At 34.5% G+C, this 21851-nt stretch overlaps 1 protein-coding gene across 1 annotated transcript; it reads right to left on the reverse strand.

Moving 5' to 3' along the window:
• Nucleotides 1-4019: 4019 nt before the first annotated feature.
• Nucleotides 4020-16366, reverse strand: LOC131595874 (pentatricopeptide repeat-containing protein At5g04810, chloroplastic-like). The gene is made up of 10 exons (XM_058868380.1): nt 15377-16366; nt 13423-13550; nt 12531-12671; nt 11185-11271; nt 10593-10746; nt 9269-9328; nt 7699-8127; nt 5480-5775; nt 5181-5310; nt 4020-4861 (listed from the first exon to the last, which is right to left on the reverse strand). Exons 1-10 carry the CDS (start codon nt 16250-16252, stop codon nt 4334-4336), a joined length of 2829 nt encoding a protein of 942 aa, XP_058724363.1. The 5' UTR covers nt 16253-16366; the 3' UTR covers nt 4020-4333.
• Between the last annotated feature and the right edge of the window lie 5485 nt (nt 16367-21851).

The following is a 21851-nucleotide window of genomic DNA, read 5'->3' on the forward strand; positions in this document are numbered from 1 at the left end:
TTAGTTGTGGGTTCCTCTTGGGCTTCATCAGTTGGGAGGTGTGGCCCCGTGAAGTAGATACCCGAGATAGGCGACTACGGGAAGTAGAACCAAATGGTGGTTAACCTCGCCCTTATGAATCATTAAACAATGTATCAGGAACTCTTGGCCTCATAATCCCTACCCATGGCTCTGTCACATCGTACAAACGTGTGTTGAGACACACGATCAAGCCTAATTTTGCTTGGGTTTCTTCCAGCCATTGCACCTGTAATAAAACTAAAAAGTCACATAAAAAGTTCAACCAAAATGCAGTCAATCCCAAATAAGGAGACACATCTTCAAAGATAATTCAGACATATCCGGAGATGCATCTTCGAATGAACTCATAATTTTCAGCAATGGCAGAAACCTCATTGCTTCCCTAACATCCAACCAAATGGAAATGCATGTGTATATTAACTACCCATTTTGATTGTACTACTATCTAATGCAGCTTAAAAACCCTATGTTACCTAAAACAACATTTAAAACACACACAAAATGAAATGAAAAACTTACCGAACTAGAGTTATGGATGAGAACAATTAACGGAGTGAGTAACTTTGCAACAAATAGAGTAGAATGGAGTGAGTGAACTTGATGAAACTTGCTCAAATAGGGATTTGGAAATGGCTTGTTACAAAAGAGCTCAAATGGAGCTTTTAGAGTGACAACTCAGAAAATGAAGGAGAAATATGGAAGGTTTTGAAGCCGGTTAATGTATAAAACACATCCAAAGGTGCATCTTTGTAACACCCACTAAATTTTTAATTAACGATGTTTACGGAGATGTATCTCTAGATTCACCCATAAATAAAAATAATCAAGCTCGGGTAACCAGCAAGTTGTTTGGTGTTAGGACGAGATGCGGCATCAAGTGCCGTGTATAGCATCGTCAAAGTAGCCCCTCCCCAAGCCCAACACAGGGTCTCAAGGTCGCTGAAAGAGAGTAAGATAGCAGACATCTATATAGTATGCAGACTTGTCCGCAAAGAGAGTACATGCTACTAGATGTAGCATGTACGCCCTAGCGGCAGCCTGGTGCCTCTTTGCATTGACAAGCTACTGATAAACCTTCCTCAACCAAGACATCCTGAGGTGAAAGCTCCGAGTGTCACCAAACTTCTTGAGCACAACCAACTCATCAACCTCTAACGCATTCATCACCATGTGCACCGCCGTCGCTTGGTCCCTATTAACTGGTGTAAAAAACGTACCAACTATCGGAAGGTGAAACAGGGAATGCACATCATCCAGAGTCACTGTCATCTCCCGAAATGGAACATGGAAGGATGATGTCTCCGGGTGCCATCTCTCTACAAAAGCTGATAATAGAGGGGCGTCCAGTAGGGGTGGCAAAACAGGCTCGGTGCGCGGGGAAAGCCCGTTTTACCCGCACTTTTATGCAGGGCGGGATAAGGTTTTAGGCCCGCTCCCTTTAATGTGTCCGCCCCGTTCCGCCCCATTTTTTTGCGGGCATTAGCTTTTCCATATAATTTTATTATTTTTAGGCCTAAAAGGTTCAATGCCCGCGGGCTTTACCCTCCCCGCCCTCACTTTTTTGCGGGGCGGGGCAAGGTTTTAGGCCCGCACAATCAAATACGCTCGCCCCGCCCCATCCCGTTTTTTCGCGGGATTTTGCGGGGCGGGCCTAAACGGGGCGGGCATGTCCGTTTGCCACCCCTAGTGTCCAGTATCATCAGGGAGCATCCAACAAAGTCCAACAAATGGAACTCCCGAACTATCCTCGCCACCTCCTCATGCATCGGTCTCTCGGGGAAGTTCTTTAACTTCCCCCCGTGAGCAGGGACGGTGCCAGGAATATTGAATAGTGGGGGCAATATATATATATATATATATATATATATATATATATATATATATATATATATATATATATATATATATATATATAGTTGTAGCTTTAAATAATGAAAAAAGAAATATTGCATCGACAATATAAATTAATTTTATACTGTCAACTAATGACGATCATGTATTCCGTTAAATTAGACTAAAATTTCTAAATTACTTGCATGACATAACAAGGTGATATATTTTTAATGAATGGCAATTTTTAAAACTTTTTTATACGCTTACGTATCTTAATTAAACTCTTAAATAATATGATAATTTATTTTTTAAAAATATAAATATACATCACAATTATTCTTTAAAGTTTTCATATTTAAAAATAATTAAAAGAAATTTATATTTAAATTTTTTTTTTAATTTTTCATATTTATAAATAATTGATAATTTTTTTATTTTTCATGCATATCTATTACTATAACATGATATGTCAATTTGATTCAATTGAATTTTCTTCAAATTTATCACTATAACATATATGTCAATTTGATTCAATTGAATTTTCTTCAAATTTTTAAATTATATGTGATTCAATTGGATTGTTATGACAGTGCATGTTGGTTAATTTAATTGAACATTTAAAATAATTTTAAAATAATGAATTAAGTAAGTATATATTAAAGGTAAGGTCATTGTTATATGTTTGATAGCTATAACCGTATAACAATTGTTATAACTCTATGGCCGGAGCCCCCCACCTCCATGATATATGAAACCATTTTTAAATAAATTATTTATGTAATAGTATTATATGATGTATAATATATACATTATTATATCTTGGTTGCAGGTGAGTTAAAAGTTAGTGGGGGCATGAGCCCACACTTTAATTGGAATAGCTCCGTCCCTGCCTGTGAGAAGTGACCTTCAGCATTGGGCGCTCCTGTAACAAAAAAAATACAATGATAACACAATAGTATAAATCAAATTGCATAATAAAAATCAAGCAATGTTACATACCTCGCCCTGCCATATCCTAAAAGCGACATGGTCAGCATATCCTGTCAAAACGGACCCGTCAGAAGGTCCTCCTAAAAAAGCCTCATCAGTGTGTACTGATGGCTCTGTAGATGCACATGTGGTGGTGTTTGTACTATGCACCACCCACTCCTCAGCAACCCCCTCATCAACCACAGTCACTCGCTCCTCAACTCTAGCCACCTCCTCATCAACAACAACAGATACCTGTTCCTCAACTCTAGGTACACCCTCATCAGCAACCCCCTCCCCAGCAATAGCCAATGACTCCTGAACAACAATCTCTAACACAACCTCTGCAACCTCATCCTGATGCACTTGCCCGTCCACAGTAGTGGAAGCTCTACCACCTTGGCGCTCAGGTGCACGGAACCCCCTACCCGCCTGCTCAGCCCTCTGTTTTTGGTTAGAACCGGTCGGAGGAACGCGTCCAGCACGTAAGAATGACGTACCAACCTCGTCAGTATTAGTCTGAGTACGAGCATCGGCTCTATCGAGGCCCGACCCGCAACAGTACCATCTCTGCCTCTAGTCCTCACTGAAAAAAATTAAAAATATAATAAATATAGCATTTTAAAAATAAAAAAATTGAAATACCGAAAATTTCAAAATTTCCGGTACTAGAGAAAATATCAGAAATTTCAAAATTATTTTAAAATTTTATAAAGATATCGAAAATTTTGAAATTTCCGGTACAAAATACCGTAAATTTTAAAATCTCAAGTACAAAACACCGAAAATTTCACAATTTCCGTTAAAAAAAACAGAAATTTTGTAAAAATACCAGAAACTTGTTTTCGCAAAATTTTTGGTACACTGCTCAAATTTACGGTATCGCCCAAAGATTTGAAATTTCCGATTACCCATGCAGATTTCGGAAAATGTGATAAATGATTTTTGTTGGACCTTTTGGTCTTTTCAACTATTTTGGGTGGTGTCAGGGATAATTTGGGGGGTGGCAAGACAAAATCTCATTTGTTTACTTTGGAATGAGTTTTTTTGATCTTAATCAAAATACTTAAACTATTCATTGCCCTATAATGACAATAAACTGAATACTTAAACTATTCATTACCCTATAATGACAATATACTGAATACCATAATACTTAAGATAATAAACAATCTCATGATTACATTTTCCTCCTCTTTCCAAAATAGCTCATTCATATATTAAGATAATAAACAATCTCATGATTACATTTTCCTCCTCTTTCCAAAATAGCTCATTCATATTTCCGAATGCTACTAGTTCTTCAACAAACTTTCAAAATTACAAATAAAATATTTACAAAGGACTTTACAACATAAGGAATTTGATGGCCGTTCAGAACATTTGAGAACTCATGGATTCTTAAACTAGTAGTGAAGACCAAAGGATATCACCATTTATGCCCACTTTTTGTAAGAGTTCAATATACCCAAAAATCACGGCTTTATGTCACTTCCATTTACAATAACAATTAAAAATCATTACCATGATCTTCGTCATCTGTGCACTCATCATTATCACTTTCACTGGAATAAAATACAATATCACCATCACTGTGATCATCAATTACAGGATCATCAGTTTCTATTTCATAGTTGACAGCAAGAATGTTATGCGAGATCCAATCAGGAGGAAATGTCTTTTGTAGGGCTTCAGTCAGTTCTCCTCCAGTTCTTTCAATTTTGCGCAAATATCTCGACCATTGGACTGCAGTTCCCATGTCAACAGTAATTTCAGATTCTATCATCTCTTTACATATAGACAAGAGTCCACTATAAACATACGATTGAGAAACGGTAGCTCTGGATAGCAAAGATGTCATAAGACAGTGATAAACTGCTCTGTCTGGTTTCAATCCAGCCACTTTCATCTCTTCAAAACACTTCAAGGCTTTCTCTGGAAAAGCAGCACGTGCCCAACCATGTATAAGAGTAGTGTAGGTTTTGAGGTTTGGTTTTATACCACGTGCTTCCATTTCTTCAATAATCTGTGTGGCATTCTGGCAACCACAAAAAAGTGATTGATAAATGATATTAATAAAATTGGAACAATTAGACAAATATTTTAAAACCTGCTAGTGAAAATCAACATCATGGTCTAAGGAGGATCAACACTGAGAAAGCAGAATGTGTATTATCAAAAATGTTTGTATAAGCATTAAGCAAAATTACCTTCTGTGAGAACATGCAGAACGAATTGAAAGGAGATACATAACAAGAAATGTTTTCAGCTTAATAATATCTCAAATGACTGATGAAGAAGCATGAAATGATTCACTTATACCCTTAATAATAAATTATATCCATCAACAAACTTACCCGCATATCCCCAGCTTTACAACAAGCATTTATAAAAGAAGTGTAGGTATGAATATCCGGTTGAACGCCTTCCTTTCTCATCTGTAGCATCAGGTCCGCAGCTTCCCAAACATCACCTCTCCGAGCCCAACTAAAAATTATAACTAGGTTATTACTAGGTTCAGAAGCCACTAAGCAAAAAATACTAAAAATATGCATGTACGTAAACATGGATAAAAAAGTAAAACTGAATACAAAGTGCCATTTTTGAAGAATACGCAACCAAATCCAAATGTTAGATAAAATTATTCATATCATACCCATCAATTAGAATGTTGTAGACAAAGGTGTTTCTTGGAATCTTCTTTGCACTCATTTGTTTTGTGACAGCTAGGGCACTCTGCATTCTGCCTGACTTGCAGCATGCCTTCAACAATGCCTCATAAGTATATACATCAATCTCCAGGCCATCATTCTTCAATGTCGTAAAATACCGAAAAGCCTTTTCAGTATCGCCCAGCGAAGCATAACCTTGCATAAGAGTTGTGTACGTGTGCTCATTTGGGCTAATACCAGCTAAATTCATTTCATCCAATATTCGTACAGCTTTTTCCATCTACAAGAAATGTAACACTATTTGAGTAAGTAATACGTAATTATCGAGGACTTATGAAAATGGAGAAAAAATAGTCATAATAAAATAAGAAGACTAGAAATTTAACATGGGAAAATGTACTAGACTTTTGACGAATTAGTGACTGTAGAAAAAAATGTTCATCTGGCAGAACAACTACTCAAATCTAACTTGCTAGCACCCACTGAAACACAGTCAAACAGTGGTAGAGTATTGTACCTTCAAATTAATTGTTAGGACTCCTATTGTTAGTTAAGAAGTTGTTACTTGTTAGTTAAGTAGTTGATTAGTAATTAATCAGTTAATGGATGTAGGTAGTAGTTTTGTTGAGCGGTAGTTAGGCCAAATAAATAAGGCATGCTGCCTATAAACAAATAGGAGGATTAGAGAAAGGAGCATCTATTAATTTGAGAGGAATAGGGTCTTATGTTATGGCACTGGGAGGTAGGCAGACCTAGCGCTTTTCATGATACAGTTTAATGACAAAACCGAACCGAACCAAACTTTAGTAAAAATTCACTCGAACTGAACCGAACCATTTCAATCAGTACCGAACCGAACCAAAATTATTGGTTTGGTATACCGATTCAAAATTCCGAACCATACCAAACCATTAGAAGACAATATTATTCCAAACCGAATCGTTAAACTATTTTTCTAATTCTTTTAAAAAAAGTTAAAACTTGTTTTTAGTATTTTTCATTTTCAGTTTCGGTTCGGTTTACTTGTCATATGGTTCGGTTCTAAAACTGTTTGTGCAATATGGTTCGGTTCACTAACCAAACATAACTGTTCGGTTATTTTAATTTCAGTTCGGTTCGGGCGGCTCAGTTCGGTTTATGATTTTTTTGAACAGCTCTAGGCAGCCCCTTGAAGTGCTGCCATTGTTGTAATCAAAGAATTCTTCCCCATTTTTAGTATAATATACCAGTTGGTTCTATCATTAATGTTCACAGTTCTCACTGACAAAAGTAAGAAACCCTCACAAATGTATCTAACATCTCATGTAACATGAGAGGCTCTTGTTATGACCAATGTAATCAAATAAACTAGACTATCAAATCAAAGGCTAGTATAAAGAGATGGCCACAGCCGGAAAGGATACACAATGTAGAATAGGGTTGGTTGCCACTGGAGGGGGACAAGCATGATTAAGTGAAGATCGTGAAGAGATAAACCCAAAGGCAAAGAGTGAAGTTTGTGATTTATTCAATCACTGTGCTCTGAATTTATCAAGCAAAGTGAGTTTGCTTTACAATCATTTATTTACAGCAGTGCAAAATAAAACACATAAAGCTAAAGATGCACAATTAAAACAATAAAATTCTTAAAATTTGGGCAGAGTTTGACTCAACCTGACAAAATCGGGTTTAGAGTGAAGTGTGAGGACAGCCTAAACTTTATCGCTTGTAAGCACTACTTAGCACATACCTCTAGGTGATGTTGGACTAAACACCCATTCACACCCAGCACACAGAAGGTGCTGCTGGATGCATGCAACGAAGGCAACCCAAAATTGTTGCAATTAAGGCAGCTAGGGATGGGCTGTAATTAAGGTGGCTTACCAACAAACTTCCTCATACCCAAGTAACTATCAGATACTAAAACCCAGGGGCATTTTCTTTTCTTTTTATCATCAGGTCCTTTCATCAATAAATTGGGTCTATTGTCACTCCAACAAATTTAACCTTCAGAAAAAAGATATGTTCAGCATTTTTCATTATTAAAGGTCATCCTTAATTAAAATTTTTTTTTGCAATTTTTCAAGAACACATACTGCAGTTGGCTCTTAATCAATTTATTTTTCCTTTTCAAAATTGAAAAAAACATTAAAAAAAAAGGTAGCAAAAATCATGTCAAGTCATTTGTATCTTAATTGACAATGGTTTGTCAACCACGAGTTACCTGACCCTTCTCAACAAGGCCAAGAATAAGAGCATTGTATGTGTGTACAGTAGGAATGCAGCCACTCCTTCTCATCGAATCAAAAATCTCCAAGGCTTTCCTCGTCTCTCCAGTTCTAGCAAAACCATGTATAATGGGCAAAAATGTGCGTGTAGTGGGTCTATGCCTCTCCCTTTGCATTTGCTTCACAATACAAATGGCACGATCCATTTTACCCATCCCACAAAAAGCTTTTACAATATTATTGTAAAGTATTACATCTGGCTTCAAACCAACTTTAGTAATGTCCTCAAATATGGAGAATGCATTGGCCCAATCTTTCAACTTAACGAACCCATTGAACAACATAGAGTAGGTCTTCATGTTATGTTTTATACCAAGAGTTTTCATCATTCTGCTAATCTCCAACGCTTTAGAAATTTTTCCTACCTGAGAAGAAAGATAAACAGATGTAACTAAGTAAATATCTCAAAATCCTGTTAAGCAAAGATAGAGTACAGAAATCATATATGCCAAGCTAAGTTTTTGTGGGGCGGAATATATTTCTTTAATCTCGGATAGAGACACTGAGTGGCCAACCCTGAAACTGCGATAACATTATAGCGCGTAGTGAGATAGCCTTTATTGTAATATTTTGTGTGTGTCTATAGGGAGCATGTTGAGCAAGAGTGTTTATGGTGAGAGACGAGGAGTAAATAATATCCGTTAGCATACTTTTAGCATATTTTGTGTGTCTCCCATATTTTATATTCTCTTACTTTTTTTCACTAAGTATACTTATATATATATATATATATATATATATATATATATATATATATATATATATATATATATATATATAACTATGAATTACTCCCTCCCTCCCCTTTCAAAATGAGTGTCACTTTAGGCTACAAAATTTGTTTCAAAATAAATGTCACTTTCACTTAACAATGTAGAGTTAATTATTTTTTACAATTGTGCCCTCCAATTATTAATATGTACACTAATTCCAAAACATTATTTTTCACTTTGCATTTATAATGTCGAGAAACACACCAATACTTAATAAGGTTACTTAAGCAAAAGTGTATTGTCTTTTAACAACATTATTCTATTTCATAATATGTGTGTAAAAGCTTCAAATGACACTCATTTTGACATCAAGAGAGTAAAAAGTTATATGCATGCAGACAAGATAAATATAATACTATATGTTTCATAAAATAAGGAAAAGAAATGAACAGCGGTAGCTTTGAGGGCCTATCTAGCTCCTATGCACATGGTTGAATCCTATTTATTTTGTCCATTATATTGATCTTTCATGTCAAATGTTTTAAGAGATTGCAAATGTAATCAAATAAGCCATAGTTTTGGACATTTAAAATTTATGCATTAATCTTAATAGCATTTTGGTTTAAACAATGTTAATTTTTATTGGTATAATAATCAACATATATGATATGAATTTCCAATCAAATATTTGCGAGAACCCAAAATTTACATGAAAAACAGGCAGTAACTGCTCAACGAGATAGATAAACCCAATAATAAAAATAACCAAATGAAAGGTAATGAAATGTCTTACCTTGGTGTAAAGATTAATAAGACAACCATAGCTGACAATCGAGGGAGAAAAACCACATTCCTTCATTGGAAAATAAATTATATTACGCAGTTATTCAAATGGAGTGGCAGACAAAAGGTTTTAGATATCAAGTTTAATAGATCAAGGTGTTTCGTAAAGCAATATATCAAATGCTAAATTAAGAAGCATATAAAAGCTATATATAACAAACAAAATCAGACTCCTTTCCTAAAAACCAAAATGTAAACAAACATCTTATACACTAGATATACAAAATGATTAAATAGCTGGATATTGTTTATTATATATTTTCTCAAACAAAAATTTGCATTGTGACTGATAAATTTCCTTTAAAAAAAAGTTGGAAATGAGAAAAAATTAATGTCACTAATCAGCTAAAAAATGGCTTGAACTGGCTCCAATCAACAACCAGCAGCGGGGAAGAGAACACAACACAAGAATACAACAGACCAAAACAAATGGGGCCAAGAACACAGAAATCCATACAAGACGTTGCCAAAACAGACTAATCTGACTCAAACAGAACAAAAAGGGTGGAAGGAAGCTCAAAAAAAGAATAAAAACATGATAACCCATGTAGGAATAATGTAATTTGTGACAAGGAAAACAAATTGAAGCCAAACAGGGGAAATAACAGATTATCTTGCATATAAACTGGGCAAAACATACAGGAGAAGCCAAACAGGAACAAGCAAATGTCAATAGCCACATACGTTACCACAAGGAGAAAACCACATGGGAGAAAGGCTGAAATGTTCCACATGAGAATGTGCATAAGATTACAAGAGGTGTATCAGAGCACACTTCTATTAGGACCAGATGCCAGAGAAGGAAAGTGGCTGTGCAGTAACTGGGAAACCCTGCAGTAGACTATAAAGTGCATGAAAAAAGTGGGTAGGATATGAAGATTCCAATGGCCAAAGTCATAATACAGTATAGAGACCATGGGAGAGGAAAGAAAACAAGGCAACTCCATGCTATAGTCTTTAAAGCTACCTCCATAAAGGTATCCATGGAAGGGTTGGACCCATTAAAAATCTAACGTTGGCAGCCTTACCTTCTAGTACTAAGATAAATTGCCAAAAAATTTAATCAAGATTCAAAATTCAAGAAAGAATATAGAGTACAGGCAAAAGTAAGCAAAGAAGATCTACTTTTTCAAAGAGAAGATTACATACAAGTGGATCTTCTTGTGAACTGGAATGTTTTCTTTTAATAGAAATAATTCGTAACAGCACACAGCAATAACATACAAAAACTACAAAGCCAGTGATTACAGGAAAAACCTACTAACAATCTATACCTTAAGTCTTTCAAACACAATTAAGCATTTCTCTTCATTGCCAACTATTGTATAACCATCCATCATGGTATGATATATGTCAATAGGAGCATCTATCCCTTGTTCTTCCATTTCCCTCACCAATGCTTCAGCTCGATCCATTTTGCAAGCTTGACTGTAAAATACATCATGATATACAAAACAATGAAAAAAAAAAGGAAAGAGGAAGGAAATTGAATAGAAGTTACAGTCATTTTATCATACACCAAAACCTTAGGAAGAATAATTACCAAGGCACAAACATTGACCACACTACTGAATCGCAGATTAATGGTTAACTAAATATTGATTTAATTAACCAACCACTTGAATGGTAAATGTTCTTGTCTTAGTAAATACTACTACTTGGATTAGTTTTTAATGTTTTTAAACTTTCACTGCTAAGAACAGTTTAGTTTAATATTAAAGATAAAAATAAAGTGAAATAACAGAAGAAATTGACACATAAATTTGAAAGATAGTTTTCTATAAATAATTACCAACAATGTATGACAATCAAGTGTTTTGGATAATACATATAAATTGATCCAATAAAAGAAGAGTGAATGCTCACCAGTGTGCATAAATTATGCTACCATAAATGACAGCATTTAAAGATGGAAGCCTCTCTTTGGCCTCCTTAAACCAGTTATCTGCAGCACTTCCAAAGGAACATCAAATAGTGTTATCTCCAAGATAGAAACTGAAGCTTCATTCTTCACTCAGTAATCAACAGAAAATCAAAATTATTTTCCAAAATCAAACTATACCAAAACTTTCACACCAGCACCAGGAAAAATTATAGAAAACATGAGTGGGGTTACTTAAGTATAATACGAGGAGAAAAAATAAGCAAGTTCAGAGTCAATCCAATCACTTAATATGACAAAGATACAGAAACCAACCATTGCAGTACACTTCACATTTTCGGGGTGTGGTGGGGTGTAGGGATGAGAACCAGTCATATCCACAATAATTGATACAATTATATAGTTTACCATGTTTTTATGACAAAAGAGAGAAAAAAAAACCCTAATAAGGAGGTTGTTATTCAAGGCATCTAAAATAGGTATCGTAATGAAGAGATTAATTTTCCTGGTAAAAGTAAAAAACTCTACAGCTTCTTATAAACCTGGGAAAAAGTTATTCTACCTATAAAGTTTAGAGGCAATCTGTTGCTAGAATTCCATTCCCGTGTCTATTTATTTTCAGTTGACAGTTTAGTTTATTGTTTAAGTTCAGCTTGTCTGTTACATAATAAATATAAAATCTTTCCCATACTTAAATAACCCAGAAATCTTTTGTTATACAAGTTATCAAAGCTCTATTACCAAGCAGGATGAGTTTGATCCTTTTCATCTCTATTTTCCACAATATTTACACAAAAAATTCAGCACAAATCGCCCTTGTATTATTTTTAGGGTCTTGCTAACCAGTGTCCTCAGGGCTGTGGTTAAGCATTTCTAAAAAGAAAAATATTTTATAGAAAGTTTAATATTTCAATTTCCAAGACATTAAATACGCAGATTACCGAGATAAATTTACTATTTTAAAAGTCTTAACCATTGCCCTGAGGGCACTGGTTAGCATTTCCCTTATTTTTATCATAAAGAACAAGAAAAAAAAACATAAAACATTGACTTATAGATTTGATTGATCTATTTGACAACATAGTTATAGACATAATTTTGAATTTGATTGAGTCGTGTGAAGAGGGAATTTGCATTATTTGTGTTTCAAGCCCAAAGGACTCTTGCATTACAGGGAAGGGTAATAAAGACAAATACAATTCATATAGATTGACGTAAAAGCATATGCCCTCAAAGTGTTAGTTTTTTATAAAAGCATTTGAACTAATTTCAGGAAACAATACTTTAGATGAAAAGAAAGTCAAGGGAGAAGTTTGTGTAGTTTACTTACTCAGCACTGCCTACTTTAGCAAATCCCCCCACAATTATACTGTATGTCACTATACTCATTTCAATGCCCTCTTCTTTCATTTTTTTAACACAGTGTAATGCTTCTTCCATGTCTCTACCAACTGCATAAGCATGAATAAGACTGCAAACATTTAACATGTATTAATAATTAAAGTCAGAAGAAAGGATAGCCATAATGTTTTTTTGTATAAAAGGAGTCTAATTTGAAAAGAAAAGAAAAAAAGAGATAGCAAAGGGAAGGGGATACAATATTCTCCTTAAACCAAAGAACATAATAGAGCACACAAAATCCAAAATATTTAAAGATATTTCAACCCCTTTAAAATATCCACCAAACAAAAATCCCATAACAAATTTTGCGAACCTTGCATTACCCTAGATAAGATCCCACACGGGCAAGGGAATCTGGCATGGATTGGAACTAATAGTATCAGTCAGTATGGCCACAGGTGGAAATTCTGTAGTAAGCTAGAGAAATATAAAACTAGAGAAGGGCAGCCCTTACATCAGTGCTTATAGTGAAACAATGCTTTAAATGTTCTCTACATGATCTGATCCAGTCGATATCAAAATCCATGAGGTAAACTACAGTTATCAATCTTGGATAGCAGTGAAGGGCAGCTAACCCTAAAAACAATATAGCAAGGTAGCACAAGCGGATGGCGCCGCGTCAAAGAGTACAGGTCTAACTTTAAGCCAAAACAATTTCCAAAACATAAAAGATGTCATTTTAATGAATGTTCATATCTCGAAAGACAACGCGCGCCAATCAAAATATGGTGTCAGCTTAAAACCTCAAACAAAAGTTCAACTGATTATAGTAAATTATCCTACAGGCCACAGCTCTAGCAAGATGTCATTTTAATTTTTACCTGCTGTACACATGTGAAGATGGCTCAATTCCTCTCGCTCGCATGCTCTCAAATGTCTGACGTGCATGATGCTTGTCCCCTCGTCGTGCATAATATTTAATCATCAAGCCATATTCTTTTCTAGCGGGCTGAGAAAATTATGAACAAAATGAAACCAAGAGCAATTGCTTATTATCCACATTACAAAAACTAAAAGTGAAAGTCACAGGTGCACATTAAACTTTTCATGCAACCATCTCTATGTGTGCATAAATACAAATGTAATCATAATTTCCCAAAAAATAACAAAATTATAAACACACCACCACACATTATTATTGACAAATTCAATAATAATAATATATATATATATATATATATATATATATATATATATATATATATATATATATATATATATATATATATATATATATATATATATATATATATATATATATATATCATCCTATTCAATTTAAGGGTAGATGATGATGATAAACATTTTTAACAAATAGAAAAGAAAAAAGTAAAATGAAGGGTATAAATGAACAATTAGCTCAGAGTCTCCGACCAAAAACAGAGACCTTTGATTCTTATATTTCACACGAGAAATATCCAAAATACATTATCATTTTTAATTTTACATGGTTTGTGTTCCTGATGCACTATTTGGTAATTTTAAGATGTAAACATGAATTTTCAATGAACTATGAAAATAGATTTTGCAACAATGCTTACTCTTTTAACCCGACTATTAATGTTTTGCATTAGCTGGGGCCTGGGGGACTTGGAATAATATCATTGCATACATAACTAGGCGTGCAAGTAAAAACTGAATCATACAGACTGGTATAACTACAGAAAACCAAGGAACCTATTATCTATCTGGTGTAGTTAGTACCATCCATGTGCTAGATCCCAACCTCTTTACACCCATTGTGTCCCCGTCCCTTGACATGAAAAATCCAAAAATTAAAAAGCCCAACTTCATTAAGTGGTCTCGGCATAACACAGCAGATGACGTACAGTTCAGGCTTACAAATTCGAGACTTCTACGAACAGTTTGTCTTTAAATTGCATAGTTAATGGATATTTAACCATAGACATTAATCAATCTTGTTTCAACTTTATCTTCAACTTTTATAAATAACAAACTCTTAAATTGTCAATGGGAAACTTGCCAGCAGAACGGAAAAACTCCACCTTGGTACTTACGAACTACAAATGTTAGACCTTCAGTCCTTTAGACACCAAATTTCCCATACAGAAGTAACATGGATGATTTGTGATTCACAAGAACCAGGGTAGGGTTTTCTCTTTCTCAAAGATTAATGTGCCAACTATCAAATTTCTTATGTAATGGACAAATTTGGGGGTTAACAAATTTTAAAATACTAGCATTGACCCCTCGTTTTTATATGACTTCTAGCTATGCATCACTGTTGATCCTTATGAAAGTAGTATAGAGCAAAAATTTAAGACATGATTATTAAAATAAAATCCATCCCCGTGAAAAATCAAACATGAATTTTATGTAAATTTCACCCCATGGAAAACTCGCTTGTGCACATTTCATCCTTCAATTTCTAGCGGTACACTAAACTGACCCTTGCACTGCAAATAACTTATCTACTGAAAAAGTTATGCAACAGATTCCACTACAAAGCTATCATATTTATGCAACAGATTCCACTACAAAGCTATCATATTTATGCAACAGATTCCACTACAAAGCTATCATATTTATGCAACAGATTCCACTGCGAAACTATCAACACTACGCAACAAATTCCACTGCAAAACTATCCTTATTATGCAACATATTTCACTTCAAGTTGAAGGCAGACACTCGGACACTTTTGTCTACATGTCAGCGTCATGTCCGGTGTATGTGTATATGCTTCATATTCAACCCAGAATCAACAACCGAAGAAACATAAACAAAGTGCACACTAAAGTTAAGATGACAAACCTTCTTAACTCTTTGAAAAGCACGAACAACCTCCTGCCAATTCTCCGGCTCGGTTTCTATAACCTTCTGAAACTCTCTCCTGGAACCATCCCTCTCCTCATGCCATGTGGACCGGTACTCCTTCTCATCACTCCCACGCAACCACTTTTCCCTCTCAACCGTTTTCTCCCTCCACCTCTTCCCATCATCAAGTTTCACTGTCAAGACTCTTCCATGGAACTCAACACCGTCGAATTCCACCGCCTTCATGGCCGAACTCTCCGCCGTTTCTCCGTCATAAATAATAAACCCAAATCCAGCGTTCGTAGCGGTGTTATTGTGACCTCTGATCAAAATCACAGTTTTTATCGGTCCGAATTGCCGGAAGAATTCCGAAACCTCTTGTTTCTTCGCCCACGCTGGCAAGTTTCCTACAAAGATTTTCCCTGGCTGCCGGAACTGAGTCCGGTCGTCGGAGCTCTCACCTTCGCCTTCTCCATCTTCAATTTCCTCGTCTGAGATTGCAACCTCTGATTCCGCTTCACACGGCAGCGGAGGAGGAGGAGGTGGTGGTGGTGGTGGAGGAGATAGTTTGCTAGTGAGCCACAGCTTGTTAGTGAGGGGATTGGAGGAATGGAAGGGGTTTCTGAGAGGATTTGAAACTGGTGCGGGTTTAGGGTTAGGGGGAGGAGTGGTTGTGGTTTTGATTATGAGGGGTTTAGAGGGACGGCGGAAGGGGGCGGGTGCGGGAGAGGCGGAGTTGTTGGAATCGGGAGGCGGTTTTAGGGAGAAAGAAATGGGCGTGGAGGTTGAGAGAGAGAAAGAAGAAGGATGGTGTTTGGAGTGTAAGGAAAAGTGTGAGTGTGAGGAGGATAATGGAAAACAGAGTGCTTCCATTGTTATCCTTTGTCGCAGCAGAGAACGCTACTACAGATACAAGTCTGGGAGTGCTTGCTTGGTTGATGGGGGCTCCAACACTACGATAAACCCGAATATCAGTTATGTAAAATTTCTTTTTTTCATTTCTATTTTTCATCCTTCTAAAGTTTTTCAAACAACACTAACAAAATGGACCCTGATTCCCTACAGTTAAATTCCCACGCATTCATGCATTCAATTGTATATGGCCGTCTGATCTTGATCGGATGGTTCAGATTTAAAATAGATAATTTTGAGTTAATTAAATATATTTTTTATGGGCCATGGGATCAAGATCGAAACGGTTAAATTATTGATAGCGTGATTTCGGTAATAACCTGACTGCAGCAGATTCAATTTCCTAACAAAATACCAGTCCGTGGCAGGAAATTTATTTAATACCATAATAATTTTATTTAAATATATATTTATATATGAAATGAATTATTTAATTTAAAAAATTGTAAAATGAATAATGATAATATAAATTAAATTATACTAAACAATTATATAAAAAGAAGAACAAAAATCCATGACATAGAGAAAGAGAAAAAATGAAAATTTTGACAATAATTATATAAAGATGATATATATTTTATATATATATATATATATATATATATATATATATATATATATATATATATATATATATGGGGACGACTCAAGTGAGAACACGGTTATTATGAGAAATGAGAACAATGAATCACGACCATTAAATTTGATTTTAATAGACTGGATAGGTTTCTCTTTCTAAGATCCTTAATATTTAATGGACTGGATCTTAGAAAGAGAAACCAATACAGTCCATTAAAATCAAATTTAATGGTCGTGATTCATTATTCTCATTTCTCATAATATCCAAATGTTCTCACTTGAGTCGTCCCCATATATATATATATATATATATATATATATATATATATATATATATATATATATATATATATATATATATATATATATATATATATATATATATATATATAGGCATATCATATGAGAATGCATTTTTTATATGAGAATGTGAGAATGAATCTAAACCATTAGATTTAAAATTAAATGGTGGAGATTATGTGTGAATCTTTTTTTATCTCTCTTCAATCTTTTCTTTTAATGATGGAGGAGAGAGAAAAAAATATTCACACACAATCTCCACCATTTATTTTAAAATCCAATGGTTCAGATTCATTCTCACATTCTCATATAAAAAAGACATTCTCATATGATATGCCATATATATATATATATATATATATATATATATATATATATATATATATATATATATATATATATATATATATATATATATATATATATATATATATATATATATATATATATATATATATATATATTTAAAAATTAATTATTAATTTAAAATGAACAATAATTATATAAATTCGATTATATAAAATTTAAAGAGAAAATAAAAAAGACATGTGAAATGAATATTTAATATTTAAAAAATAAGAATTTTATTTTTAAAATTATTATAATTGTTGATTAAAATAAAATATCTATTGCGCTGATAGTGACCGTGAAATAAAAAATTTATTTGATGCAATATAAAATATATTTATATATAAATATAAATTTAAAATGAATTACTTAATTGTAAAATAAGAAATAATTATATAAACTCAATTGTATTTAATAGTCATGAAAAAAATAACTCGTAAGAAAAAAAATTGACATTTTAAAATGAGGATACAGGATAAAATGTATTTAGATACACATGCAAAATTTGAAATGATTTACTTAATTGTAAATTGATTAATAATTATATAAATTTAATTGTATTAAATAATCACACGAAGAGAAGACAAAAATGAACCGTGAGATGGAGAAAGAAAAAATATTAATATTTAAAAATAAGGATTTTGTCTCTCAAATTAAGACAATGGTTGATTAATATAAATAGATATTGTGTTGATAGTGACCCGTGAAATAAAATAAATTGTTAATTTTCTTAAAATTTGTTCTTGAGAACAATAGTGGTAACCACCCCGATGCTGGTCGGGAGAGATCACAGAGAAGTTAGGTGTTTCTAGTTTTTAGAATTGCTTTGCCATTCTCTAAGGGAGGATGGTTCTATATATAATGTTTGATTCTCTATAAGTATATAGTAATGCCTCAGTCTACTTTCAAGATTATTGACTGACCCCACAAATCAACAAGGGTCTTCGAGCTGCTTTCAGGATTACCGACTGACCTCACAAACCAACACGGGTCTCTAGTCTGCTTTTAGGATTACTGATTGACCCCATAAACCAATCATCTCAAAATTGGTCCAAGTCAAGCACGCTTAACTATGGAGTTCTTATGGAATGAGTGATAAGTGCCAAAATATAGTTATTTTGTGTATGTAAATAGTTGAACTTATCGAGACTTTTTGTTAATACTGTTTGAATATTTGTATCGTTTTTGTTTTGTTACGTTTTCGTATAAATATGTACCGTTCGATAGTTTTGTTGTCTTTTTGTAGGTATTTCTGCGTATTCGGAGCTTTAAGGAATAAAGTGACGAAGACACAGCTGCGAACGTGTTTTGAAGAAATAAAATTTATTGTTCTGTTGAGTGCACTTAGCGCGCTTTTTGGGGCTTAGCGCGGTCTGGGAGCTAAAAGATCTTGGTCTGGCAAAATGTAGGGCGCTTTGCGCGGTTTTTTGGGGCTTAGCACGGTTGGCGCTTAGCGCGCTCATCAGCAAAGGCGGTTTGATCAATAAATGAGGGCATGCTTAGCGCGGTTTTTGGCGCTTAGCGCGGTCTGCGGTTTTCAGTTTTTATATTTACAGTTCATAACAGATTTTTTAGGTTTTTTATCATCCATTTCCCCCCTAGAGTGGCTCTGATCCATTTTTGATAGTTTAGAGGCTTAGGAAACACCATTGGGTGCTACATCTTGTCGATTGGCTATGGATTTGTCTCGATTGCTTTGACACGATGAAAGTTTTCGGTTCATCTCCTTTTTCCCTATGTTCCATTCCAATGGTGGGTTTTGTATGTATATTTTTCCTCTCTTGTATGTATATTTGTTGATCTTGGGATCGTTTAAATATTCACTTTACAAATCATCATTGTTGTTGTTCTTGATCTTTTTGCTTAAATGCTTCGGATTTGTGTTGTTGTAGAAATAGACATCATAGATCTTGATTAGGAATGATAACTACTAATTTATGAATTGTATAAATAGATTTGGGGCTAATAATCGTAATAGGTATCGAGTTTAATGTCTTCGTGTTGTTTGTGTCGTTGGAGAAATTGCTGATGTGAATAGTACGGTTGAGCTTCCGTTGGTGTTGTAGAAATGGACACTGATGTGGCGTCTCGCGTGATGCCCGGTGATTTTGATGCGTATTGTGAGTGTTGAGTGATAGATCTTCAGATTTATGTATTCGACGTGTAGAACGAAATGCAATTCCATAACTATTTCTCTTAGACTATTATGATTGTTTATTTGCTTTATTTACTTTTCTCGCATTTTACTTTCCGTAACCAAATCATGAAACTTAGAATACGAGAACATTGAACGGCAGTTTTTCTCTATCAATCTTTGTGGACTACGATACGATATAACCTATATCACTCGGTAATAATAAACCTATTACTTTTTGCTTGCCGCTTTACCGCTTCAACAATGGGCTACTGAAAAGAATATGCATCTTATCGGTATAGGTAGTACCAATTGATCCTTATTAACTTTCCTTCAATCATGCCGTCACATACCAGCACAACCTCTGAATCTCTCTCATTCCGATATGGCGACCACTCCTTGCTATATTCGGCTTGAGTGTTACATGAGGTGTAACCACTCTTCGTCCTCTTTGGCCTCGGGTGTTTCACATTGCATTATTGTTGTTAACTTGATAAATAAGTTGTGTGATTGATGTGTGAATTTTATGATGATTATTTGGAATGGTGTGGATGTGTGAGATGCGGAATATATGACTATGCATGATCATATTATTATATGTTTAATATTAAACATTCTTTTTTATTGTTGAGATATCTCATCCCTTATGTTTGAATGTTGCCTCTGCGTGGGTAACGTGCAGGTAGTCAAGATTAGTCTGCTAGTAAAGTAGCTTAGAAGATGTTGCTCTTCATCTTTATTTTGAGTTTGACGTCATTGCTCTGATACATAACACCACAGGAGAGATAAACGCTTTGTTGTTTTATTATTTGATAGTTTGTTTGGAGTCGTAGGAACTCCTAATTATCTAAATAATTAATATTGTTTTAATATTGCTTTGTTGGATGCAATTTGTGTTGAGAAATATTTATGATACTTTTCCGCTGCATAATAAAAGTTGAAAACTGTGTGATAAATAAATTTTGAGAACCCGTGTTACGGAGCTGGACATTTAATTGTGAAGTTTTTATGAAGATGTGACACCGTTGTTGGTGGTTGTAAGTTGATTTAATTCGTATTATATGGAGAATATTCCTTGTGGGTTAAAAGGGTGTTACACTAGCCAGAAGTAAACCTGCACTGCCCAGCAGCTCAAAAGAGCCAAAGTCGATGCCCCGCGTCGATTCAATCGATCTCGACAACTGCTTCTCCAAGGACGATCTGAAGGATCAGAGAAAGAGAGAAAAGAAGGCCCAACCGACCGCGATAGGTTCCCCGACATCAACAAGCGACCAAGAGCCTGCAGATCCTCTACGTTCCATTCCTGACGGGGAGTTTGAGGTTATCCTCCTCAGCGATGATTCCATCAAAGGAGTCAAGATTGGTACCGACTCGGAGAGGAAGCAGTTCGAGGTTTGCTTGAGGGAGAACGCTGACTTATTTGCGTGGAACACCTCCGAGATGCCCTATTATATTTCTCGGAGGTGACTTATTTCTCAGAGGTGTTCCACGCTGACTTATTTCTCGGAGGTGTTCCACACTGACTTATTTCTCCGAGGCCCTATTATAAAAAGTTAAAATAAAAACCCTATTATATTTTTTGTAAATAAAATTAAAAGTATATTATTTTAAGAGTGAAGTCCAATTTTAGTCCCTCACAAAAACTGTAGAAGTTAGATTAGTCCCTAAGAAAAAAAAAGTCCCTATTACATCCCTTACAAAATTTAACCGAGTCATATTAGTCCCTCAACTAACATTTTTTTAAAATCGGTTTTTTCTTACTTTTGAACCGTGACTGGACTGCTAATAAAGACTCATTTTAGTCCCTGACAAAAAAGAAAGAGTTCAAATTAGTCCCTAAGAAAAAATAGGTCTATATTTAATCCCTTACAAAATTTAATCAAGCCATGTTAGTCCCTCTTTTAATATTTTTTTCAAATTGTTTTTTTTTTAAATTGTGACTGGACTCCTATTTTACGACTGTTGAATTGAAATTATTTATGAAGGGATTGTAGATAAATCATCGCGATACCACGACGTTCTTTTCTTTGTTTGGTTTATTATCAGGCTTATGAGTTGGTGACTATGGTTTTTGTTGTTATATATTCTTGTGTATTAGGTGTCGTTATTGTTTTAGTTGTTAATGATCTTTTAGGAAGGTTTAGTTTTGTTACTAAGGTGATTTAGGATAACTTCTTGCTTTTGTAAATAATACTTCTG

This window comes from Vicia villosa, linkage group LG4, assembly GCF_029867415.1.
Source record: "Vicia villosa cultivar HV-30 ecotype Madison, WI linkage group LG4, Vvil1.0, whole genome shotgun sequence".
In the NCBI taxonomy this organism is placed as follows: domain Eukaryota; kingdom Viridiplantae; phylum Streptophyta; class Magnoliopsida; order Fabales; family Fabaceae; genus Vicia; species Vicia villosa.

Excerpts from the sequence above, each read along its gene's own strand:
- LOC131595874 (XM_058868380.1), bottom strand. The coding sequence starts at position 16,252 with ATGGAAGCACTCTGTTTTCCATTATCCTCCTCACACTCACACTTTTCC. Across the intron at positions 10,747-11,184 it reads AGCATAATTTATGCACACTG|TCAAGCTTGCAAAATGGATC; the intron begins GTGAGCATTCAC and ends TGTATTTTACAG. Across the intron at positions 5,311-5,479 it reads TACAACATTCTAATTGATGG|TTGGGCTCGGAGAGGTGATG; the intron begins GTATGATATGAA and ends TATAATTTTTAG.